Source organism: Cyrtonyx montezumae, unplaced genomic scaffold (genome assembly GCF_038088225.1).
Source record: "Cyrtonyx montezumae isolate F1298 unplaced genomic scaffold, pur_monq_1.0 scaffold_3, whole genome shotgun sequence".
NCBI classification, from domain to species: Eukaryota; Metazoa; Chordata; class Aves; order Galliformes; family Odontophoridae; genus Cyrtonyx; species Cyrtonyx montezumae.
The window spans coordinates 29,522,470-29,549,677 of NW_027072034.1; the positions used below are offsets into that span (position 1 = coordinate 29,522,470).

At 44.7% G+C, this 27,208-nt stretch overlaps 1 protein-coding gene across 1 annotated transcript; it reads right to left on the reverse strand.

Annotated features, from left to right (window-relative positions):
• Positions 1 to 41: 41 nt before the first annotated feature.
• Positions 42 to 26,275, reverse strand: GRTP1 (growth hormone regulated TBC protein 1). Its single transcript, XM_065741029.1, has 8 exons — positions 26,120 to 26,275; positions 25,225 to 25,376; positions 19,882 to 20,040; positions 15,018 to 15,142; positions 12,843 to 12,939; positions 2,274 to 2,446; positions 1,974 to 2,159; positions 42 to 531 (listed from the first exon to the last, which is right to left on the reverse strand). Exons 1-8 carry the CDS (start codon positions 26,155 to 26,157, stop codon positions 442 to 444), a joined length of 1,020 nt encoding a protein of 339 aa, XP_065597101.1. The 5' UTR covers positions 26,158 to 26,275; the 3' UTR covers positions 42 to 441.
• Positions 26,276 to 27,208: the final 933 nt, after the last annotated feature.

The following is a 27,208-nucleotide window of genomic DNA, read 5'->3' on the forward strand; positions in this document are numbered from 1 at the left end:
AGCACAAAAAAAAGAAAACAACCAAACCAGGCTCTGACAAATTAAATTAGATTTATTTTGTACAAATTGTAAGAGGTGTCACAATTAATACAATATGAAGGACATGTAATTCTATACACTTGTTTCAATATTACAAAACACCCTGAAAAGACAAGGACAGTGACTTCAAGAGGAGTGTCCTTACACTGTTCACATCTACTCTGAAAACACCTTAATTCATAAAAAATAGTAATAATAATAATGACAAATCCACCAGTTGCAGTAGTTCCAGTTACTGAGTCTGACATACAGTACAAAGCATTAAAAACATTTACTTGGAAGGCAGGAAAAAATTGGTCAAGTGTCAGTTAACTCATGGAAAGCTTGAAGTGTGCTTTAGTCAGTGCAAAAAGAGGAATGTGTCCGTTTCTGGAGTCTGACCGCCTGGTTCCCTCTGGTGAGCTATCCCTGAGAAAGCACCTTCTCTCTGCACGTCTCTCGGAGTTTGTCGATGGTTGCCATAGACAAGCTGCCAGGTTCTGTGAATATTTTCTGGGGGCGAAAAAAGAGAGAAAATCCTGTTAAAAATGGTGACTTCAGCCAATGAAATCGCTTACTGCTGTCTGCCCTACTCAAAACAGGGAAGAGTCTATAGCTATTCCTTGGTAAAGACATGGGGGAGCTTTACAAGTTATGCAAAAGCAATGGTACAAAAGCTAGCTTGAGTGCAAGTCTCCAGTTAGTCTACTCTTAGGAGGCAGCTGTGGCGTTGGATGCTATGCACAGTGAGAGACGCAGTGCCGCAAGGTGGAAGGGATCCACGTGGACCATCCAGTCCAGCTCCTGGCTCCACACAGAAGCACCCCACCAATTAAACCACACCTCTGGCCTCAGAGCATACGAAGCCATCCTGGGTACAGAAAACAATACATTTCACCACTTGATTTAAAACTTCTGACTGAACAGAATGTGAAGGGAGCTGTGTGTTTATGGGCTTAAGTCTATAGCTGAGCTGTGTGGGCTCTCACTTCTGTGTACTTGCACTGACAGCTCTGAAGATGAGGTTATAAACATGCCAGTTCTGAACAGCATCTGATAACAAAGTCTGCATTGCATTAAACTGAAAACGATGAGCTTGAGAGAGATGTAAAATACCCACTGTCATCAGCACCTCTTGTACCACTGTCTGTACTTCTGCAAAGATGGAAAAAAAAAAGCGTGTGCTTCAGTTACCACTCCAACTGAACACTACTGGAAAAAAGTAACCCAGATACTTTCATTCAGTGCCACCACAAGGAAAAGGTGGTGGCTTTTCTAACAGCAGCCAATATAAAATGCAATGGCATTCAAGGGAGGGGCAGGACTAGGAAAATGAAGAGTCCTCTTCAGGGACAGAGTTTGCATTGGCCTCTGAGCTGGCAGTATTCTCATGATGGTTAATGTTTAACAAACCTCTTATTCCAGGCTCTTGATGGAAGGGAAAACTCCTTCAGTCATCTTCCTGTTAAATTAAGCTACACCTGTGATTTACCTTTCCCTTCTGTTCTCTAATTAAAAGACTCATAAGCACTACTAGTTAAATTTAGCTTCCTGGTCTGTAAGTGAAATGAAACCTACTGTGGATGTACCAGAGCCATTCCCAGAGCTCACACAGGGGCACCAAACTTCTGGGGGCAAACAAACAGCCATCCCTTGGTTTGTGCTCTGTGCACGAAGCAACGGTGATGGCAGTGCTCGCTGAGTGGGTGGAGACAGACCTGCTCCTGTTCTCACATTTCAGTCTTCTGAGTTCAGCCCTGACTCTTCCCTTCTATACACACCCGGCATTCACTCTGCTCCTAACTTACACCAACAGTTGTTATCTGCAGGTTGCCATAAGGTTGTCAGCAATTCCCAGAAACGCATTTCTCCAAACAATACGCATCTTCCTAAATGCAGAAAACACGTCCAGGTCAGTCCTGTTAATTCCCAACTAAAGGCTGTGGAGAATTTACCTGCATGAAAGTGTGACACTCCGTTACGAACGTTCCCTTGGTGATCTGCTTAAATTTGTCACAAATGTCAGGGAAATTGGTGGCTTCCAAAATAAAAGCTTGATGCTGCTTAATTAATGTTAAGGCCACGCGGAAGATGATCTTGGAGCCTTCGTAGAACAGGCAGTCCCATATCCGGAGCACAGTCTGTGGGAAAGGAGAGAATTCAGACCACAGTTTGTGGGAAATGCTGGCTAACGCACTACAAAGGGAACGACAAGCACGAGTGTACATTGAGAAGAACGGAACGTCACCCGTTACCTCCACTGGGAGGATGTCGATGAACAAGCAGATGAACCAGCGTGACACCACAAGGGTCCACATGACTCCGTGCCTTTCCATCAGCTCGGCCACAGCTGGAACTTTCATCTTCACCAGCTCTCCCAGGACTTCCTGGTCGGTCTTCAGGCCCAGCATTGCGGGACTGTAATAGTCTTGGGAGAGAAGAAGCCATCGTTCAGTAGTCAGTAGACATTATTTTTCCACAGAATTGGGCTGAACATACAAAGGCACGTTGAGCCCACGTGGCCCAGGTTCAAGTAAATTAAACCAGGCAGTGAAGGTGCCTGCACTGGGGTCACACAGCCCTTCTCTTAGCCAAGGGTGATCTCGGTACACGCAACAGCATTCACGCCTATCAAATCATCTCCTGTGTGATGCTTTCTGCCAATTGGTTCTTCCTTAAGCACAGACCATACAAATCCCAAGTTGGAAGGGACCCGTAAGGATCAGACACTCATCTCCTGCATTACTGCTCACTGCACTAAGCCCCTGTAAGCAGCATTTGGAAGAAGGCAGCACAATGCAAGTGTTTGTCCACAGCCTTTCTGACAGGGTCAGCACTCCTTTTGCTGAAGTCCAAGCCAAACAGTGAGCACGTCTGTTCTGTGAACAATCGTTCTGGGCACACTTAAGAGAAGAAAAGCACTATTTTGGTTTCTGAGAGCTCAGGTGGCCCAGTAGAGGACAAGAGTCACATGGATGCCCAAGGAACCCACACACTGAGGTGCCCACCGACACACTGAAGCTTGAATGGATGCGTTCTACTGCAGGAAGCAAATGTGGAAGGTGCCCTCGTGGGAATTCAACTTGAGACAAAAGAACAAGCCCTGTGTTCTTTGCTCCCCTCCTTTCTCCTCTCATACATCCACAAACCATTTATTTTGGTGCTCCTGAAACATGTGAGCACAAGCTTCTTCTCACTGCCACCAGTGAGTGTCCTTGGGAGGCACGAGGACCCCGTGCCATCACCTGATATCCTGACATCAACAGCAGCTGCTATTTTTAATTAGTGCAGCAGAGCAAATGCTGGGATCTCGGTGAGAACTACCAGGGATATTAATTAGCATATCTGTCACTCTCTGTATCACAATAAGTGTATTTGTATGTCTGTATGCACATGTACATCCAGCCACCCCCCTAACCAGGAAAGCAGCCCACCCTCCACAGCCAGGCCCGCTGTCACTGTTCAAAGTGACATGGTACCATGGCTGGGTGCCACAAATGGGGGCTAACATCAGACCCGCACTGCTCCCCACTTTGTTCTGACTTGAGAGCAGTGCCCAACCCCTGAGCCTCCAAAACGTCCTCTCAGCAAAAGTCTGCAGTTCCAACTCTCCTCCCCCATCACTGACACCGCTCTGTGAGCCTCCTTGTCCTGATCTTCTCAGGCTGTAATGGCTGCTCTGCCCAGAGTCCCTCCGAGGCCATGATGCCCTTTTCTGACACAAAGCCCACTTCCTCACAGGATGCTGTGCAGCAGATTATTTCCACTCACCTGCCACCCAAATACACCAGCTCTACAGCCTTCTGCAGAGTGCACAAACAATCTGAAATTTCTCAGTCTGCATTACCCAGACACAATTAGCATATTCATTAGTATCCCCTCTGTGGGGAACAATGCACAGTTTACGACCCGGGAGGGACCTGAGCCAGCATCTGCTCCCAATCTGCCACTCACTAACGAAAAATAAATAAGTGGCCAGCAAGCATAGGTCAATAGCACACCTACTGATCTGGGTTGCTTTGCAGGAGCATCCTTGGACAAGAGGTTATCTCCTGAGAAAACACAGTGCAACATCACTTCCTTTTATTTCTACACTGAAAAAACAAAGTGATTTAAGGCCATCACATGCTACGTTACTTTTCATGTTCCAGAAGGCAACAAATTAAAGACTGTACTAGAAATCATTCTTCTAATGTATTATTTATTACTAAATTCCACAAACTCGTGGATGAAAACCGACTTTCCCAATATGAATCACAGAACATCCTGAGTTGGAAAGGATCCTTAAGGATCATCAAGTCATAGAATGGCTTTAGGTTGGAGGGGACGTTAAAGACCTCCTAGTTCAGGCTCCCCACTTCCAAGCTCTTTGGCAAGCCGCCCATAGGCTTCCCTTGCTTTCCCCACGTGCCTTCTTTGCCCGTTGTGTGTTCCTGGGGCAGCCCACAGTGAGTGGCACCTCTCTGCACCCCGCACCACATACGGCTGCCTGCCAGCGTCCCCCAGCAGTAATGAGATTTGCAGGAAATCAGGATTTGTGAGGACTGCACATCCTTGTGAGGTGTTACAGCTAGATTAAGCGGTTCCAAAAATAAAAGTTTAAGAAGCAGTACTCTTCTAGCCTTGGATTACCTCCCCAAGTCAGAGCTGCAGAAGTTAAAAAATAATCCTTCGAGTCTGTTGTGCATATGTCAGGTTAAATATAAACACTCCTTCTGCGAGAAGCAGCCTGGGAATTATTCTTAGTATTGCAGAAAGACACGAGGCACGACCTGGGCCCTGCTGCACATCTTCCAGCGTTCCTAACTAGTATTCCAACAGCCCACATAACTCAGCCTGCGACAAACCAAGTGATATGTATCTGTGACACACGTGGCAGACAAAGAGGAAAGAGAGCAACCCCTGCCATTTTAGAAGACAAAGTTCTCTGCAAAGTGACCTGTGCGGTACGGCAATCTGCAGCTCCTCAGGCAGCCAACAACTCCACCAACAGGTACAGGAGCTGAAGAAGTGCAGTTTGCTGAGCAGCCGCCACAGCTACCCGGCTAAAGTTTCCTCTCTACCCCACAAACCAAAACTGGTTCATTTTTACATCATTCTGCAGCACTCCAACATGGCTCCTTGCTGCAAGAGGAGTAGGTTTGCAGCCAGACTTCCTTCAAGGCCTGAGCAGAAAAGCAGTGCAGGCCTCAGGCAAGAGCAGGCTGCCAACAGCAACTGGCCAGCTTCATGAACAGCGTTCACTTCTACATTTCCAGTCACAACAGAAACCAATTCTACTGTACGCTTTCATAGAAAAAGAAAAAACAAAACCTTTCCAGCATTCTTCCACTGTTTGCTCCCCTTTGGCAACTGTCGGCCTGCTTTGGCCAGGAAGGCAGGGCAGTGCTCTTCTGCTGCCACCACGGGACAGTTCTAAAAGGTGAGACAGGTCTTATAGGAATCTGTTTTGTGAGTCCTTGTGTAAAAAAGCTGAACAACACATGTTTGGGAGGAAATCAGAAAATCACAACAGGAAAAGGAGGAAAACCATGAGTACTGCCAACTCTTTCTGCACTGTTGGGTCAAAGTGACCCCCTGCAGATGTCCTGGCCACAGTGATATCCTGCAGATATGTGCTTCTACAGCAAGCTCAACTCTTACACTTAAGTCATTTTAAAAACGAGTTCCCCATCCTCCAGGGGAAAATGAGCAAAACCCCCAGACAGGCTCAAGTCATCCTTTTTAATTCACTGCCCTTGATCCCAAACTTGAGAGTTGAATTCTGGGGGACAGAAAGAGCCTTTTGGATTCTTATTTGCTTTTCATGCAGCATAATGATATTCTGAGCAGATGTGGCAGCTACCGTCTGGAAAAAGAAGAGGGATGCTCTTAAAAATAAAGACCATAGAAAGAAAAGCAAAGATGATATAGTTCCTGACTTTACAGTGGATAAAGATGAAATACAAAGGAGCAAGGACTCCGTATGTGACCTCTGAGACTCAGAGAAACAAAGCAAAGTTGGCATTTAGAAAGCACAAACAAGATTCAGCCATTCCAGTTATGAGGAATGAAACAGGCTGGGTTTGGTTTTAATAGTAACTCACTGTTATACATTTGATGCAGCTGTGCATCATTAGAAACCGATCTAGATTAAAGACACAGCTACCCAAGCACTCACACAGAGAGCACGTAGCAGAACAAAATGCTGTTGGTCAGTTTCCCCCTCAGACAGAGGGACTGGATTTTGGGTGGTCCCGTGTGGAGCCAGGAGCTGGACTCAATGATCCTTGTGGTCCCTTCCAACTGGGGGTGTTCTGTAATTGTGGTTCTATGAAATTTCCTCCACTGGAGAGGAGCTCATGACCGAACACAGCAGATTGCCATGAGTGCTTGCTGAGCAAGGAGGAAGCAAACACTTCTGAATGCGCAGCTGTATCGCGAGTCTCACAGGACTGGCGAGCGCTGCTGATGGTTCTGGATTTCTGGCTAATTCCTACATGGGATTAGGAAAAGGAACTACTTTATCAGTTCTGACAAGATTATTCTTAACACTTCAGCACAAAACACACACTTGTATTATTGCACGCTTAAAAATAACCTCATGAAGTTACGTTTTCTTCATCTCCTTACAACATTGCTGGAGTCACAGTGGGAGCTCCCAGTAAGTTACTTGAAAGATGTGGGCAGATGCAGGAGGCTCAACTAGAATGCTGAGCAGATACACACGGCTCTGGCCTGATATTTGGACGGAAAAGCACAACCAACCCTTCAGCTTGTAGAGAAAGGAAACAAAATCCACAATCCTCTTACTTCAAAGCCTAAAGAAGGCAACAAGAGAATTAATTTCAATCTTGAAGCAAACTGCAAGAGGCACAAGTGAAATAAGAAGCACACACCTCCTCTAGCCATAAACTGAAAAGTAGGTAAAGCATTCACATCTGCTGAACATAAAACACATGAAATAACCGCAGCATCTCTGAAGTGAAACAGACGTCAGACATCACTTCTGTGCATTCAGGTGGACAAAAGCCACCACTGGGCACTGCAGTAGTTACTGTACTATTGGACATATGGTAGTTTTTATCCAAGGAATACAAAAAGCAACCTTGACTACCTCACAGAGAAAACACACCAGATCTATGGGTTTTTCAATATAGTAAAATGAACTATTAAAAGAAGCAATAGCTACAGACTAGAATGAAGCAAATTCAAAAGATGGCAAGCTTATGTAGGAATACACCACTAAGAGCAGCAGCAAGGGCTCTCCTTCCAACCAGGCATGGGGCTTTTGTGAAGACAAGCTCCAGCCAAAGTGGTCTGCTGCAGGGGAATGGGAGAAACCACTGCTGTGTGCCTGGCTGGCTTCTCCTGCAGCAAGCTCAGTTACAAAGCCTGCTTCGTGATTCATTTGGATAAATGATGCTTTTGTAGGAATTTACAAGGTCAAATACAAAACTGTGTATTAGGATCTCAACAGAGCATCTACAACCTCCTCACAGGACAAGAGGATAGGACGAGGGGAAATGGCCACAAACTGAGGCATAGGAAGTTCTGCACAAATGTATGTGGGAACTTCTTCCCAGTGCAGTGACGGAGCAGTGGCACAGCTGCACAGAGAGGTGGTGGAGTCTCCTTCTCTGGAGACGTTCCAGACCCACCTGGACGCCTACCTGTGCAACCTGGGCTAGGGAGCTGCTTTGGCAGGGGGTTGGATGAGATGATCTCCAGAGGTCCCTTCCAACCCCAATAGTTCTGTGAAGCCCTGCTCCCACAGAGCAAATACAGCAATGCAGAGGGATAAGTTCTTCAGCATTTTTAAACACATTGGGTACCTTCATTGTGCAAAGCCAAAGTTTAGCACGTTCCCACACAAAAGCAAGACTGAGAACAGAAATACTTTGTCACACACAAGAAAGCCGTGCTTTAGGCAAAACTGTACTACTCCTCCCCAGCACACGTACTGAACAATGAGCTTGTTCCTTTACTGATGAGTCTTGTGATTTGCAAGGGATGTTTCTAGGAAATAACATTATACTGAAGTATAAATGCACTTATCATTTAAATGAATAGCCCAGTTCCTCATTTCCCGCTGTCTCCAGTCTCCCAAGCCGTTCAGACTTGTAAGTAATAAGCACTTCAGGCTTATCAAGGTTTCTAAATATACGCACACGATGACCCCTACATTCCACTTTCAGCTTATCAGGACATGGCATGCTTAACTTCTAGATAAATACAGCTGACCTCTAACGTTCAGAGATGAATCCTTTCATTGTGCAGCTGACTAGCAGCAGCAGAATACATGCAAGTCTCATATTTTTGAGCTCCCGACTACCCAGCCTCTCTCTGTGGGGCAGACATGATGTTGTACCTCAGAGCTGCACACAAGTATTGCTTCATGTGTGACTGGAGGAATGCTGTGTGGATGTGTGAGGACTTTGGCAGCTCACAGCCCTGCAGCTGGGTGCTACCAGTGGAGCACAATGAGGAAACAGCCCAGAAGCAATGCTATAAAAAGGATTAGTTATCAAAAACTACTTTGCAAACATGATATCATGCACATTATGCACAGCCTTGCAGCTTCCCACTCTAAAGGCTCATGCTTGCAGTGCTCAAGCGCTCTCTGTGAAAGGGCATGCTTTTTATTACACGACAGACTCCTGCTAAGCTGCAAACTCAGCTCAGTGTTACTACACTCAGGTCCCACAGTGCCTTTTACCTGCACAGCTGACCAAAATGCTCCGTGTGGAACCAAGTTCCACTTCCCTTTGGAGAAGCAGGTCTTCAAAGACACAGCTATCTCACCAGCTCTGCATTCTCAAGTTTCACAGCAATCCCTCCAAGTATGCACTCAGTCACCAGAAGGAAATAAATGCATGCTTACTTGCAACTAAAAGAAAAACAAGCAGTCTACACCTAAATACTGCATAGGTAGTAGAGCATTCTGTATTCCTCAAGCAGCTCCTTCCTTGAAACCTGAAGTCAGTATGACAGGAAAGAATGTCGTAGCATCCATCAGTAGAAAGATGAGGACATGCCAAAAGCTGGATGAGCAATTAGGTTCTGTTAGTCTGTTGAAATATTCTCATCTCTTGCATTATGAAACAATACCTGCAAGCCTGTGGCTGATACAGCTGAGAACCAGAAACGTGTCAGATATCCCTTATCCAAACACACAGACGTCTGCCTCAACCAGCAGCTGCTAAGCTGCACACCAGAGCACTATCCTGCACTGCACCTTTTGTCCTTGCAGACAATGCCCGTTAGTGCAGTCTGCCAGTTTAGCGACCACGCCATCAAAACTCTGTTCTTAGTTGAAGTTATTTGTAAACAACCAGGCAGCACACCAGTTAAACCAACAAGCCAACCACTTTAAAAGGCACCATGCTGAAGGAAGGTTGACAGGCTGACCCTTGAGGAGTACTTATAGGCTAAACCTAAATGAAGAACTTTGTTAACAGCGCTGGGGACAAAGAAAGAGCTGATGTTTGTTAATACTACTGAGCTGAGAGATGTTGTCTCATGTCAGGGCACAAAAAAAAAACATTTTCTGTTATCTGTGTATTAAATCCTGATATATGTATAGCAGAGTGTATAACTGCCACACTTTCCCCTCTTAGACTCCCAATTTATTCACAAATAAGTAAAACATGATTACTATGCTCCTTAAATTACACACCAAGGTACCACATTCAAAAGTTACCTCTCACCTGCTGCTCTCTAAGGTAATCCAACCTTCCCAATATTTCCCCAACAGAACAAAAAAGCATCTCAGCAAGCAGAGCTATACTGAAGGGGAATTGCAGACACAGGCACTCTCAGTCTGAACTGAATCCCTACTGGCTCCTTTGGCCACACAGTCTGCTCTGGCATCTTTTGATTGAACCTGGGAATAGAGATCTTGGAAACACCTAAAACTTCAGTTAAACAATTCAATTCTCCCACGATAAGGGGTGGAGATATGCTCCTAATCCTTCCAAAGCCCTCGCTGAGCAGCTGGCAATACAACAGGCTGTGGGACTGCCTTCAGCAGAAGGATGAATCTGTCTGGCTTTGCTCAGCTAGCTGTACTGAGCAGTGCCACGTCCAGTGGATGTGTGGTGCACACCCAGTTCCAGGCACATGCAACTCCTCAGAAGGTTTTTGGGGGGTGTGATAGGGCAATTCAGCCAGAAAACCTCTGCTTACATTGACCCATTGCCAAGCTGTCCCCTTCTGCCAGGGGGAGCTGTACTTCCATCACGCTCTAATGCACACACCTCCCTTCCTCAGCCTAAAGAGCCATTACAAGCAGGAAGGTGAGCCCTGGTTTCAGGAATGCAATCTGTGGCTACCTGGGTTCGTGCTGGCCAAAAACCCTGCCAGTTGCCAGTTACCAGCGTGGACGTTGCGTGCAATTAAATGTGTGTGGGCAGGGGCAAAGAAGCATTTGTGAGAAGGGATTTTCAAATTGTCCTAAATCTACCAATTTAACCAGCAGTGACAGGACACAATCGAAAATGAGGACATGACCTGGAGGTGTATTCGCTGCACTTAAAGGGGAAAGCGAAGACTGTAATGCAAACAGACCAAGAGAAGAGCAATGAAACTAAAGGAAAAGACTGGCTCATCAACCTGTTAGCATCAAACAAAACTGACTCTTCCCTCTGAAAAACTGGAGTAGGTACAGTATTTCTCTTCTTCCCCAACAAGTAATTATACAGCTTTAAACTGAAATGCACCATACTCAGCGCTACTAACACAAGGGAGGTACTCACCTGGGAAAGTTTCTTCACAGACACAGTCTGTGTCTCTCTCTCTGACACATACATAACATTTCATTGAAATTACGCAGTTGTCTTACCCATCAAGCTTTGAATTTTATTGGATATTTTTACTAAACAAAAGCTTCATCCTGCTAACTTGGGCTCTTGCTGAGTGAGCCAAGCTGGAAGAAGCACCTCAAGCTCTCTCAAAGCTGGCTGTGGAGGAGAAAGCACACCCAGCATAGCCATTCTGAGCAGATACCTCTTTCCCCTTACAGCTGAGATCCTCTGCACTGGATATCTGGAGAAGAGAAGGCACAGGGGTGACCTTATAGCTCTACGCAGCAACCTGAAGTGAGGCTGTGGTGAGGTGGGAATCATTCTCTTCTCCCATGTCACTAGTGATAGGACTAGAGGGAACAGCCTCAAGTTGTGCCAGGGGAGATTCAGGTTGGACATTAGGAAATACTTCGTCTCTGAGAGAGTGGTCAGGTGCTGGCACAGGCTGCCCAGGGAGGTGGTGGACTTACGGTCCCTGGGGGTGTTCAAGAACTGTTCAGATGTTGTACTGAGAGACATAGTTTAGTGGGAAATATTGGTGGACAGCTGAACTGCATGATCTCAGAGGTCTTTTCCAACCTTGCTGATTCCACGATTCTATTAGCTAAGCCCAGGACAAAGTCTGTAATAAGACTATTGATAGAGGGTAGTAAAAATATATCTATGAACAGGCTGGTAAAAAAAGAAAAAAGTATCTATGGACATAATTCAAGTAGGTGCACATCTCCCTTATACACAATAATTGCCTTTCATATTACGAGTTTCTTCTTAACAGCAGTGCTACCATCATAAGACAAATGCAACAACTAGGAGGACAGAATAAGAGCAACTTGAATGAAAACATATAAAACCATCGAAACATTCACAGCAGAAGTTGCCACGCATCAGTTTGCAATCAAGCACACCTTTTACTGAGGGCCTTATCGCCCCCAGTGATGTCAGTGGCATTCAGGCAGTGACAGGTCACGTGGCAGAGGGCAGCCTTCAGTCTCCTACCTGTTTGCACAGCTTACAGTTCTCAAGGCTGAGCAAAAACAAAGCAGTTGATTTCTTTAGGCTATTTTTATAGCTTGAAAGTAAACTTCCAAGGCTGTAAAACTGCAAATATTTGCAGATGGATTCACAAGTCAAAGTGTTCTTTGCTCATCTCCAGCAATTTGCAAACAAAATCCAACCATTCTGCCTATACGTCAAGAACTCAGCTCCTATAGGGCGTATTCAGTGTAAAAGGTATTTCCTTACAGTTGGTCAAAAGAATTAACAAATCCAGCTTATGTACAAGGCAAAATTCAGCATGTAAGCTCCTGCTGCAAAGACAGGCTTCAGGTAAGAGAATCTAGGCAGCTGCTGAGCTGACCAGATGTAAAGGTCATCTGTACCTTACAGTGTGCTGTACTGCCCTCAAGGCTCTACAGACCAGCCTGGCTAGATCCTATAATTGTTTATAAGAGCTGTGATAAGAAAGTCACATAGATACACAGACAGGATTTGGACATTTGTTCGCCTTGCTGCACAATACTACTGCATGAACAGTGCCCAGGGCATGCCTGCTCAGAGGTCCCCTGCCTAGCAGAAACCCACACCACTTTGCAGCTACTTCTGAAGAAAGGTCATGCTGCCTCCTGCCATGTCACTGGGAATCGCTGCTGTAGGCTTAGCACTCAAGCTGTGTGTATCCCCTATCTCTACTCTGCAGTCACTTCTTCATCCGTGCCTCACATCATATTCCTGCAACCAGAAGTGCCAAATTAATGACACCATCCAAGTCCTGTTCCCCAGTATCACACACAGGAAGACACCTACCTAACAGGCATAAGCAGGGAGTGAGATATAACAAAACCAAGGCTAAAATCTGACTGCAGAGCAGGTAAGTTTTGCCTGTCTGCTGTCATTGCCTTGTTTCCAGGATCTTAATATATCTTCAGTCCACTGAAGCCAACTGAACATCTGAAATCTTGGAAAATGGACAAAAAAAATGCTGAGATCAAATACAAACCAGGCTTCAGTATACAAAGATAACTGTGTAAGCTCTTAGCATACCAGGCAATATTCTTCCAATAAGGGCATCTAGCAACCAAAAGGACTCCTCTTCATTCTTTGTAATAAGAATCAGGTATCCAGCTATGAAATTCATGCCCTGAGAAAGAAAAAAGAGGAGAATGTTAAGATGCAAACACTTACTTAGAAGTTTCTAGGTTATTTATTTTGATTAAGGGCTAACTTACTGCAATTCTAAATAGCTGGTACATTAAGTGAAGTGTAGTAATGGCCACTGGTTGAATCAGCTGTTAAATCTACCTGGTGACAGCTACCAAGAATTACTAAAAAAGGCTCAGAGAGAGAAAACTGAAAGAAAAAGCTTAGTAGGGTATGATTTACTTTCAATCTTCCCTTTTAAAAGAACATCCCAAAGCCCCGTCCCACTGTAGTCAATGAGTGTTCTGGCTAGAACAAAAACATGGCTGATGTTGATGTGCAACACAACCATAACACACCTGCAGGTGGACCATACGGCTGCGGAGGGATGTTTGAGCCAAAGACTCAAAACAAAAGTAAAAAGTAAAAACAAGAGTAAAAAGTTGCAACTTCAGTATCTTCCATGAGCTGTTGCTCATATCTACCGTAACACTTAAGTTATGGCAATATTACTAATTTACGTGAGCAGCAGTTCACTTTCTTTGTATTCCTCAGCTTGAAGTTGTCTCAAGTATATCTGTTCTACAATACCTGTAACAATACAGAAAGCAAACCAGCACAACAATTTATAAAAGATGCCCCTGAGGTGCAGACTCCCCTGAAAGTCTAGGCTAACAGAAAATTACATCATCTTTAAATATTTAGACTATGTAAGCTGGTGCTGGTCACACTGCCTTCTTCAGTTTCACCCCTTTATTTGGCTTTCTCCCTGCTCTCCCCCCTTCTGAGCTCAACATCTGCAGCACTGCTGGTGGCCGCAAGGTGACAGCCACCAAGAAGCCAGAAGCCTGTGTCAAAAGATCCCTTTTCTTCAATTCACGTCCCATCACAGAAGGCCTCGTAGCACTCCCAGAACACAAAAATATTAGGACACTGCACCTTATCCAATGGTTCAATTTCAAGCTTTGAGTCACTACAGCTCAGACAGACCATGCGCGGCCTTACATGGTGCTCGGCTTCCTAGTCAGGACATCAACTATTTGTTTCTAGGCTGATAGCTTAGTAATTGGTCTATGGTGACAAGAGACTGCTTGGCATTTAGCACTGCACATGCAGAAAGCTCCTCCTAAGCACAGGGCTCTGAACTTCACTGGTTGCACCAGGGTAGACAGTGCCATGCCCCCATCCCAGCATGACAATGTAGAACCAAACATGCTCCCAGATGGGGAAGTAAATGCCAGCAAATGCTGGCATTTGGTTCGAGTTCTGTTTGCAAAACAGACTCTTCAGAGTTCTGTATCTCCTGTTGTTCTCACAACATTAAACATTTTAACAAATATGTAATACTGAGAGCGATAAAATTGAAGTCACGCACCTTTTATTTGCATGTTTCAAAACAATCTCTGTGTGGAGTGGAGCTGGTTTGTAAACATGTGAGGTTTAGGTTAGCATTTATGTCTTCAGTGCATAAAGGAAAGAGAATGGAGGCAAGCTTTCTTCCTCCTCCTCCCCAAAGCAACTAATCTTGATCAAAGAATCACAGAATGGCTTGGGTTGGAAGGGACCCCAAGAATCATCAAGTTCCAACCCCCTGCCACAGGGAGGGCCACCAACCTCCAGATCTGGTACCAGACCAGGCTGCCCAGGGCCCCATCCAACTGGTCTTGAACACCTCCAGGGATGGAGTACCCACAGCCTCTCTGGGCAGCCTGTTCCAGGAGCTCAACACTCTCTCAGTAAAGTACTTCCCCCAGCATCCAGTCTAAACCTTCCTACCTTGAGCTTAAAACTATTCCTCCTTGTCCTATAGTTGATACGTGTGATGAAACATTCGTTTTGCACTTAATGAATGGATCCGAATACAGTCGAGTAGCTACAAAAACACCACGGAGAAACTCACAAGGATACCTAAACCTGCTTGAAGTTATCATTTTCTATCCCCTAGGGTCATTTTAAAAACAGATATAGCTTACAGATCTGCTTCTACACATTCAAATGGACAAAACCAATGACCATTAGGAAAATGCAGCATTATTTAAAAACAAGCAAGCCCGCACACAAAAAATTGTGATCACACACCTGACAATATCCCACTGCTTTATTGTGATGTCCATATGCCACCAACACGTTGTAGAGTGTATGCTGCAAGCAGGGATCAGCTGTTCTGCGGAATTTTACATTATCTGGAAATGTTCTGTTCATGTCTAGACAGGAGGGGGAAAAAAGATCAAAATTAAGAGCTGTTCCTTCCTTTGCTTTCCAAGGAAACTTTTGCAGCTTTCCTGAAGTACAACTGAAACCACATAAAACCGTGGTTTTGGTGGATGAATTTTAACAAGGACCAGCTTTACCCCTATTTGGCTAAAAGGCCATTTGCATTTGCAGATAATCTATTCCTAGAAAGACTAATCCTATTAGGGTACAGAAATCAAATTTAGGCAGGACTATAGGAATTCTTCTGAAGAATGGATTCTCTCAAGGTCTGACTGCAAAGGCTAAATGAGAGCAAATCACTCAGGCCAATAACAAACAATTCTCATCTACCTTATTGAGCCAAATGGCATGAAATGAGCTGCACCTCTAGGAAAGTGTATTCTCAGAGCAAACAAAATAGTCAGTTGACTTATCACCCAGGCAGCTTCCACCAAACACTCCCAAACTAAACTATTCAAAAATAAACAAACAAAAGACCTGTTCCTGCAACTGATCACTTTCACTTGAAATCACAGTTTCTTTGGAGTTTGGTTTGGTTTTGATTGTTTGGGTGTTTTTTTGGTTTTTTTTAATAGATTTTTTTCCCCTATGGTTTGACCATTAGACAATCTGTTCCTTCCTTTGTGCAAGACCACCGAGGGGACTACACACATCCCACAAGCTCAGCTCAATGCTAAACTGCAATCATTGACATTTCAAAGCACTCATTTCTTCCAGACCAAACCTAAGTCTTCACAAAGGACTGAAAAAAAGACGTGCAGATTTGAGCTCCAAACACTCATTCAGCGTTAGGAAAGAAATAAGCAGAGTTAAGCTTTAGCCAGCTTCACCCTATAGAGAGGTGAGCAAAGGTTAATTAGTCCACTCGCACATCTGATCTGCAGATGTATGAGTTGGGGAAAAAAATAACACTTAAAATCAACATTACTTTGAAGATTTTAAAAAACCTGAAACATCAACAACATAACAGTTATTTTGGTTATATTTAACAACAACAACAACAAAAAAAAAGAGTTACAGTAAGCAAACAAAACTTCAGTAAGAGCATTACTGCACAGATATTTGTGTCCTATGAGTTATCAGATCTTATCAGCTGTTCCTGTATTAAGGACAAAGTCTACTACAGCCTTAACACGAACAGGAGCTGTAAGCAACTAAAAGGAGAGTCCCCCAAAATCATGATTAGTCTCACAGAAATCAAAATCATTAAGAAATCATCACATCAATAACTTTTTTTTTTCCCCAAGTCAATAAATCATTTACAGAAATGGGAGGGTTGGAAAATATTTCACCTTTCATGTGACTTGCAAGAAAAGCACAAGGAAAAAGATAATTTTAAAATGACTTGAGCAGCAGCCAAGCAGTTATAGGATAACTGTGTTTGTTTTGTTTCCTCTTGGTAGGTAGAGCAGCATTGTATCTGCATAATCAGAATAATTTCTTGCTTATTCAAGTATATTCTGGACTTAACGGAAAAGATGTAAGTTGACATTTCAGCTGTGGCTCTTCCCAACAGCTGTGCAGTGTAAGGGTGAAGGAGTGGGAAAAGTCCAAACAGAGCAGAGGCTGACCAAACTGAAATCTTCAATTTCACAACCTGGGGAAGGTCTGAATAGAATCAGTTTCTATTTGCTTTCTGATTCCAGAGTGTGTTTTCTTCATAAATAGAGCATACATTGCACATACTCCATTCCCTCTCATGTTTCCCTAAATTCCCTCAACTCAGTGAGTGTTCCCAATCCTCACTAACAGGTCAACTCCCTTCTGAGAATCTTATTTATGCTTTGAGAATAAAACGTCTGCTGTTTCCAGTGAAAAGTCAGCAGCAATTGCCTGCACCACTTTTCTGAACCTGAACAAATGATCCCACAAGCACCATCTGACCCACACAGCCAGGCCCTCACACCAGAGGCCATGAGGCATTGTACAGGCCAAGGGAACTGGGAGTTTCTCACCAATATAGCTCCTCTTCATGAAATGCAAGAGTGCAAATGTGGCTGTTACCTGCATGTGTACATGAGAGGACATGCACACACTATGGACTTATCTGCAATTCAATGGCCTGGTCTAGGGAGGACTCACTGCAAGCAAGCTAAATTAACTTACAGCCAGACCTCTTTGTAACCAGCACATAGCCTTAGCACCAGGACAGACACATTTTATCACACCAACATCACTTGTCCTACAAAATTTACTATAATAGGGCACGAATGACAAAGCTCAGTAGGAATGCATGTAGGGAATGTACAAACATTGAACTATGAAAATTTCCATCAGAACTTAGACACAGGCATTCTCTAAGCTCGTCTTCTCTCTCACGTATTTCTCCTATAAAACAGAAAAAGTTTCAACAGCAAGTGTCATAAAGCAGAAGCAGCAATAAAGCCCATCAATTAAGAATCAACAAGTTGAAGAGGGAAACAGTCAATGGACAGTGTAAGATTTACTGCTATGAGTAATCAGATTTTTCCTCAAAACTAGGCCATTTCTCTGTGCAGTCCACCTGGGTTGGAAGGGACCTCGAAGATCATCTAGTTCCAACTCCCCTCCCAGGCAGCTCAGGCTGCCCAGGGCCCCATCCAACCTGGTGTTGCATGCTTCCATGGATGGGGCACCACAGCTTCTCTGTGCAGCTGTGCCAGCGCCTCACTGCCCTCCGAGCGAAGAATTTCTGCCAAACACCTAACCTAAATCTCCCCTCTTTCAGTTTACATTCTCTTCTACATTCCCTCTTATTTTATCACTATCACGAAAAGTCAGTCCCCTCTCTCCTGCTTACAATCTTCTTTCAAGTATTGGAAGATCACAAATGAGGTCTCCTGGGTGCCTTCTCTTCTCCAAGCTAAACAACCTCAACTCTCTCAGTGTTTCGTCATAGGAGAGATGCTCCAGTCCTCTGATTATCTTCGTGGCCCTCCTCTGGACCCCCTCCAATGGCTCCACATACTTCTTGTGCCGGGGGCCCCAGGCCTGAACACTCCAGATGAGACTTTACAAGGGCAAAGCTGGAGGAGACAATAACCTCCCTCTCCCTGCTGACCATCCCTTTTTTGATGCAGCCCAGACACTGTCAGGCTTCTGGACTGCAGGAGTACACTACTGGCTCATATCAGCTTTTCATCTATCACAGCCCCCAGCCTTCTGCCAGGAGGGCTTCTCTCTAGGAGTTCATTTCCCAGTCTGTACTCATAGCTAGGAACACCCCAGCCCAAGTGCAACACCCTGTGCTTGGCCTTACAGAACCTCATTAGGTTCTTGTGAGCCTGCTTTTCAAGCTTGTCCACGTCCCTCTGGCAACTCAATTAATTATATCCCATTGAAGACATTTCCATACTGCAAATAAATTCCAAGAGCAGATGAAAACTGTTTGGAGCTTCTGGGCACATAAAAGAAACAGGAAACATTGGCTTTTACACATTATACTAGTAATTTTAAGTCTATGGTTGGCCTTGCCCTACCAACTCTCCTTCTGGAATAAGAGGAAACCATGGCTACTCTTCCCTTGTTTTTAAACCACAGCATTGAGTTGGCCTATTACTTTTTATAGCTAGACTACAGGAGTACCTGAAAACTTCAGAAACTGCAAGCACGAGAAGTGAATGGCAACACAACTCAACTTTGTTTAGTTTTCTCTTACAAAGAACCACTCTGACGGGAAACCAACATAGGCAAACCGTACTGAATGTCAGACAACAATTTACACTGAAACAGTCCCCAACTAAAGCCCACAATAATAACATTTGTACAATCAAGAAGATTACTAATATTTCAATTCACTTTTAATACTTCTCTCCTGTAGCCCTCATATATTTACATTGTTGCTCTGTTTCTAAAGGGAAATTACCACTCTGAAGTGCCGAGGTGTTCTTTTTTCCCCTTTCAAATAAAGGCCTCCAACCCATTTACCCTATATGCCCATCCCTCACTTGAGCAGCAGACAGGCAGATAAAATATAATTCAGAGAAGAAATTGCTTGCAGCTCTCTCTTGCAACAAATACACTCGACTGAATACATTTTGCTCCTTCTTCTGGCCCTCAGCAAGGCTGGCTATAGAAAATCAAAGTTGTAGTTTCCCTTGTATTCATAAAATTAGAGTTCTGCTGTTTCTAGCTCTGAGCAGGATATGAGCCAGAAGATTTCTGGCTATTCTTTGCATCTGCAGGAACATGAAAGATTATGTTCCAAAATGCCTTACTAAGGTGTGTAATCCCAAAAGCTCACGGTACTGCTGCGGAGGGGGAACTTGGCATAAAACAAGAAGTGTTTCAATAGTTATCTAACTCCAGATAAAATCACTAAAGCCCCAACTTTAACTACCTGGCTTTTTCCAAGATGGAAAAAGACAACAGCAACTGCTTCTGCCATTGTCATGACATAGCACTGCGCCTGCTGCTCTTCCAGATCCTTTGGGGAAGGAAGTTAACAGGCACAAGGACAGGTCTCAGAGTAACTCATCATTCACCTAGGAGATGACATATAGAATACTTTCTAGTTTGTTCTCTGTTCCTTCCCAAATAATTTCTAATCTTTCTTAGTATTTTTGACCACATGGTAATACTGGAAAGAACTGTATTTTTAAAGAGCTTATGACCAATCTAGTTTACTTTTTAATTCACCACTACTACCAAAACCTAAGTTTTCCATGGCATACTTTATCTCTTACACTCGAAGCACAGCAGAAAAACAAAGACTTTGTTATCAAGACGTTCTTGTTATCAGGACAATGACCTGTTTTGATTGCTTCAACCAGCTTGTCATTTTTCTCTCCTTCAAGCAGCCTCTGGTAGTATCCAGGGTTTTGCTCCATGTTGGTTTGAGCCCCACTCACAATCATCCAGATCAATGCACGGTGTTCGTTGGGAATGCCTTTCCTGATATATCTCTTCACTGCAAAACAAAATGGTTTTTTTAGTTTATTAGTTTTAAAATATTTACAGCTACACTTCTCTGTTGGAATGAGCAAAAGAAAGTTTCTAAGTCATAGGAAAGCTCTTGACTAAAGATTATTATGCTTTCAGTCCTACATTACCACTTAGGATAAACATTTTCTTCTCAGTTACACAGGATGTTTTAGACTCATTTCTTGCCACTTAAGACTCCCCACACTGGGTATCTCCATCCCCAGTCTACTGTTTCCCTGTCAGGATTTTGAACCGTTCCTGGATGGAGTTTTAACAGCTATCTTTGTCCTTCTTCCTTCAGGCAAGCGCTGTCTTTGATGTCTCCCCAACATCCCCCAACACTTGCTGAGTTATGCTCTAGCACAAATGGCTATGCTAACATAATACCAGGATTTCAGCTTAATTCCTAGGTGCTGAAACCTAGCAGACAAAGATACATATGAAACAGGACATTACTGTCTAAACTCATTTAGAAGTGATAAAAATGTGAGTGAGCAACAGATGATTTTTCCCACAATAACTGGGGAAGTCTTTTCACATCTAAAATAGCTGTTATCGCCTGCAACATACCATTCGGTTTTGTTTGTTTGTTTAATTTAAGATGATTCAGTATGAATTACTAGGATGCGAGATTGCAGGAAGAAACATCAGGGTATTAACAGCCAAAGCAGCTTCCTCCTGGGAGAAGAATGAAAGATAATAACACAGAGCCAATGCTGGTCATTAACTCATAATCCTAAACCCTAATGACCCAAAAAGATAGCCAAGCATTTGAGATCCTCTAGCTTTTTCCAGGGAGAAGAAACTGACAAAGGCATCAGATACTTCTTTCTTAGTAAAAGAATGAGACTTGAATGAGAATAAGGAATTCTTTGTTGTTCCATGCAATAGCATCACCTAACCTTGTTATCCCCAGTCACACAGACCTGTAACTCAAGTTACGTGGTATCTGAATTAAAGACAGCTGGGTTTAAAAACAGCAGAGAGAAAGAAGAGTCTACAGCAACTCAGCCAGCAACTTGCTCTATGCATTCACCCCATTTTAGCCACCTATCCTCCAGGAGCCCAAACTGCTTTCTTGATGTCAGCAGAGAGATCCATGCATCTCCAATGGCCATTCCAGCCACCTAAAATCTGGTACCTTCAGAGAAACATTCCTACCCTTCACATCTGCAATAAACACTTGGCCTCCAAGGTGCAGTTTTTGTTTAGCATTCCCATTAGTGTTTATGGTATAGTTAATGGTCTCTCCTCTTCCAGATGTAAACTAACTACAGCCTTCTACTAGACAGAACGGAAATAATTCTTAAGTTTCCATGTTTAATAAGCTGCACTTCACCTTTTTTACAACATTTTGATCTCTGATGCTCAATAAATCCTACAGACAGGCGCAGCAAATGCAGGAATGCATCTAAGGAACCTCGTTTTGCTCAGTGAAATGTCCAGATGAGCCTGTAAATGCTCCTAAGAAGCTCACTGACTGGACAAATTACTGGGTTATCATACTGTAAACACGTATATTCAGACGGTACTTTTTCTGTAACAGCCATCAATTCTGAAAGCAGAGCCAGCATCCACATCCAGCAATACAACACATTAAATTCAGAGAAGTGGGGATGAGCCTTTGACCTTGGCACAAGGGGAAAGCAGCCCTGCAGTACTGCATACACTCATTATCCCTCAGTGTCATCATGCACGTGACAATAGGTGGCCAGAGGCTCATATCAGCCCAGGCAATTGCCCATCCCAGCTCCCCCACTCCCTGAAGAGTGGAAAAGCCCACCAGGAAAATGATAATTATTGAGCTTTTTGTCACAAAATAAAGTTGTATTTACCGTTTTTTCCTCCCCCTTTACATTGTTTCACTCTGCACCACAGGCAGACTGAGCCTACAAATGCTCCTAGCATAGCTGATGGACACATTACTGGGCTATCTTACTGTAATACAAATTCAGATGGTATCTTTTTCTGGAACATCTATTCATTCTGGAAGCAGAGACAGCATCCACCTCCAACAACACTACGTATTAATTCATAGAAGTGGAGATGAGTCTTTGACCTTGGCACAAGGAGAAAGCATAGCAGAAGGCTTTTCAAAAAGGCCCCAGGAGAGTTCAAAATAAGGAGATGGGTTCACAGATAAATCTTTTGGGCTTGAGGGGGAAAGTGGCAAATCAAGTTATGCAGGAAAGCACCAGCTAAAAACAAAAATGATCCTGCTGATAATATTAGAAGAGTGTGAAAAGCATCTGCGCGTTACAATTATGATTAAATGCTGAGGAAAGTAACTCAAGACCCTAGAGAAAAATTCCATGGCACAGCTGAAAACAACTTGCTAAGAAGGAATTGAAAGATTCGTTTTACGAACACATTGCAGAAAAATAAAAATCAGATCTGTGCTGTAAGCATTCAAGTTGCTGTCAAACACACAAACTGACTTCCTAAGACGCTCCTTCCTTCCTCCAAGCCCTGCACGGGAACAGAAGTGCTCCTGTTACAGTCACAGCATCATCACTTTTTGCTGTGTTTTACTAACCATTAGGACCAGAAAGGCACCTTTTGCTACTGCTCAATTTTGAGTAACACACACACAAGAGAACAAGCCCAGTTCTCTTGTACAGCACACTTCCGGTCAGAGTTAAGCTCCTTTGGGTGATTACATCTGATGGTTTAGTTGTCTTTTGGCTCCAGAAAGATAGCAGCCAAGTGGAAAGAAGCAAAAATTAAGTGGTCCCCAGCAATGAAGATCGAAATAGGAGGCAAGGGACGGAACACCACCTAGAAATGTTCATGAGTACAGAAATCACTGTGGATGGTAAGGGCAGAAAGCAAAACAAAACACCACAAAACAATACAAAGAGACTGGAGAATGAGCAAAGGGAGCTATCAGCCAGAATATCCATGGCCTGCCCTGCCAGAAGGCTGTGATCCAGAACAACAGGATACATTCCTTAATTATCCTTGTTAAAATGTAATCTAATTACTTTTTTTTTTACAGTAGAACAGAATCACATACATGCAACTACAAAGGGACATGAGACAAACACAGCAGCATGTGAACACAGTGCATTTCCAAACTGCAAAATGAGCACAAGTCATCACTTCTTCCTGTTGATCCGAATCACCCTGTTCAAAGGAATTCTAAGCTTCTCTGTGTGAAAGGAGAAATGGGTGTGGAGCTGCAGAGATGCCTCACTCATGGCTAGCCACAGCAGGACGCCTTTTAAAACAGCCCCAGGAGAACTCCAAGTAAGGATATGGGTTCGCAGACACATCTACAGGGCTTGTGGGGAAGCAGAGAGCGAGCACTCCTCACAGTTCCTGCTTATGGCTGACTTTTGCAGCAAGGAAGTTGATTGGAACCAGAATCAGAACAAGGACCCTGGTTCTGGAGGAGTGAAACAGCAAGAGCACAGAGACCTCCTGCTCTCTCTCACAGAGTCATCCTGCAGGGCAGGGCTCACACAAAAGCTCACAGGGTCATCCTGCAGGGCAGGGCTCACACAAAAGCCACTACTTACATGATTCTCTGCACATGTGCCACAGATCTTAACCTTAATACTGGCTATCAGAGGGGAAGTATTTAAATCAGTAATGGTACAGGTTAATCTGCTGCTCTCCTCTCCCAAGGTATCAGCTGAGGATAACAAGGGAAGTTTATCCTAGGCAACTTTAAATTTACACTCAGACTACATTTCCCCAACACTATTTATTCCAGTTGCTCTCCTTGTAGTTACATGAGAACGCACAGTTTACAAATGGAAGTACCTTTACCAAAAATTAATGTGTCAAAGATGACTCACTAGCACATGTGGACTTGCTACCATCAAGGCTGCCTGCATCCTCTCAGGGGATTTACTATATCCCATTTCTCACACACTGCTGCAGACCTTTTGAAAATACAGTGCAGTAGCCTGCTGCTGAAGATTGACACAACATTAATGGTTATTAATGGTTATTACATTAATGGTTATTAGTGGACGGGTGGCATGACTACTGCTACTGAAGCCTAATGGACAAGCTAAGAGAATTAGTCAAAGTTTCAGGTCTGAAACAATGCCAAAGGCATCCACACTGCTGTGTCACAGGAGTGTGACAAGGCTGGATCAGGCTACGTGAGAGGAGATGTGACAAACTCATGGACATTACTGAAGGTTGCACCTGTCACTGTTCACACATTTTAAGAAAATAAGGCAACTATTTTTTCCAAAATCCTTACTAACTCTGAATACTGCACAGTTACTTTCATATTAAAATCTAATACCTTAAATAAAAGCTTTATATTTGGAAGAAAAATGAGGGAGTAGTTTCTTTCTGGTAACTGGGCACTGGAACAGGCAGCCCAGGGCAGTGGACACAGCCCCGAGCCAGCAGAGTTCAAGAAGTACTTGGACAGCACCCTCAGACACAGGATTTGTACACTGGGTAGTCCTATGTGGAACCAGAAGCTGGACTCAATGACCCTTGTGGGTTCCTTCCTACTTGAGAAATTCTATGACTCAATGACTTAGCAACTATAGCTTAAACCTACATTTTCTGGTGATCCTCAGCCCCAAAATTGACATCACTCCATATGCTGTTCCACTTAACACATCTAACTTGTTATCACTTCATTATTGGTGCCAAGGGAGAAACAACAACAACCAGAATTAGCACTCAGACTGTACCTGAGGCAGAGCTTTGAATAGTCAACTGTGTTTGTTCTAGTTCCTTCTGTGAAGTACACATCTCCAGTTCTGAGCACACACCCTTTCAGCAGCAAGGTGAATGTAGTTTTACAAAAGGAAGAACTTGAAAACTTCAGCAACATAAAGCTGTCAGCAATTGCTCGGCTGGCAGAGCTCTCATGCCCTGATCCTGGGGCTCACAGACTCTGAAGCACCACACATCTTTTCAAAGGACACCATGGAACAAACAGCTGCACACCAACATCTGGAAGTTCCCGCGCCTGTAATCTCTGGGTTACAGATGTAATAAGATACTATAATGTATGCCAAAGAAGGATTACTCCTCTGTAAACTTTAAATCAAACCAATGATCTCCCTAACAGCAGTATATTCGCTTATGTATCATTACAGTTTATAATAAGAAAATAGCATTCAACACTCAAAAGCCCAAACCAATGCAATGTATACAGGTTCCAACATAATGCACTACAAGCAACCCACACCTTTTAAACTCTTCTGTACACTGTTCTTCCCCTTCAGGAGCTTGGACCATTTTATTGCTCTTCTGGTGAGCACCACGAGGTATCTGGAAAAGAACGCTTCATAGGATGCATAATCAAAGTCTTCTGGCCTCTCAAACCCATATGGATCGACCCTGCAAAACAAAGAATTCCTGTACAACCGTTCCTACATACCTACAGCTGGGAAAAAATAAAAAGCAGTAACGCTTCAGATAACTTCCAGCTGCTATTTCCAAAAGCAGCCCAAAAATCTCTCCTCCCTGTTGGGTTTTGTTAAACCCCGCTTTACACAAACTGTTAAACTCCTTTGATGTGCGATGCGGGAACGTACTGAGCAAACTGAAACAAGCACTGCTCAGGGTCAGTTTTACAGATTTCTCCGCTTCTAGGAGTTTTTGGAGCAAAGGATCCGTTCAGCGGGGTCTCAGAACCACCCCATCCTGGCTGGGTTTCAGCTGGACGCACCTCGGGAAGGCAGGCTGGTGCCACCTTCCCTGCCACGCCGCTTTTACACCTGCTGCCGCTCACACAACGACGGAATTCGTCCCCGCGTTGGCGCCGCCACAGATGTAGGTAAACTCGAGCCCAAGGGGGGGGTGGGGGGAAAGCAGAGCGGAACGCCGTACCAGCAGTCAGCACTCGGACCTCCCGCGGGGGACAGGGGAACCCAAAGCAGGGGACGGCTGCGGGACTGCCCCGTGCCGCCCGCACCTGCCCCGGGTGCCGCCCCGCGATGCCAACGGGGAAGGGGCTATTTTAAGTCCGATAAAGTCCCTGCCAGGAGACGGGCGCCGCCGCTGCGGCTCGCCTCCTCCCTCGGATCGGCAGAAAGTTGGCCAAACGCCGTTCCCCAAGGTCGCCGAGCTCTCCGCCCTACCTGTACGCCCACTCCCGGCCGTCCTCCAGCCCGGCCATCGCCCGTCAGCGCTCGGCCCCCTCCGGCCGGGAGCCGCCGGCGGGCTGTGCTCAGGCCGAGCAGCGCCGCCTCCGCCGCCCCATTCGGAGCTCCGGCCGCCGAGCGCAGCTCCCCGACGCGCTCCGCCGGCTGAGGGGCGGGGGCGGCCGCCGGGTTCCGCCTCCCGTGTGCCAGGGGCCGGGCAGGGCAGCTCTAAGCGCGGGGTGGCCTCCAACGCTCCCTGTGCGCCGGCGGCGGGGCGGTGAGTCGTTTCTGAACTATGGATGTGATTATATGCGATTGCACCTGAGCATCAAGTCAGGTGTCTGTTTCTGGACCCCGGAGCGAGGGTCTCAAAATGAGTCCCGCTCCTCAGTAGTGTACATGCGTCCAGATTTCAGAAAGTGCAGCTAACAAGTCCTCTACCACAACGAGGATTCGGCTCTTGGGTAGACACCTTCCTAAAAGCCAGTCCTGTTGCTCCAGAGTACTTCATCCCACGCAACTGCCACGAACAGATGTGGCTCTGATGCTGTTTGGGATGTGTTTCCCACTTCTGTTACCTCCTGAGCAAATGTCAGAGACCTCAGCGTGAGCGAAACTTCTCACTAAAATAACAGCGAGAAAGCGCCATCATTCCAACGAAAGGAATTTCCCCATAACCAGTGAGAAGAGGTGGTTGCGCGTTTGGACTCATTCAGTTGGTTTGAACTATTTTTTTTTCCCAAATCCTCAAGCCCTGGTACGCTCTTCCATTTAACTTCAGTTCCCCAAATAATTAATCCCATGCTTTGTTATGTTGAAATCCTATTAACTTTAGCTGCTGCTGGCTTTGTTTCCACCACAAACTAACCATTTACAGGGGCAGATTGCCAAAGGCACGTGGAGTAATAATACCACAAACATTAATCCCCAAAAGGGCTTCCCTGTTTCCTGAGCCCGCCCCTACCATTAGCACACGGGTCCTCACCATCGAGGCATGGAGCAAACCCAAACCTCACACGAACACTGTGCAGTCTGACTGCTGCAGAACGAGGCTGAGAGGGAAAAATTATCTTCCTGCTTGTCCTT

Coding starts and splice junctions, on each gene's coding strand:
- GRTP1 (XM_065741029.1), bottom strand. CDS start 26,157: ATGGCCGGGCTGGAGGACGGCCGGGAGTGGGCGTACAG. Junction 20,041..25,224: donor TGTACAGAAGAGTTTAAAAG/GTGTGGGTTGCT, acceptor TTTGTTTTGCAG/TGAAGAGATATATCAGGAAA. Junction 15,143..19,881: donor GGTTGAAGCAATCAAAACAG/GTCATTGTCCTG, acceptor CCTCCTGTCTAG/ACATGAACAGAACATTTCCA.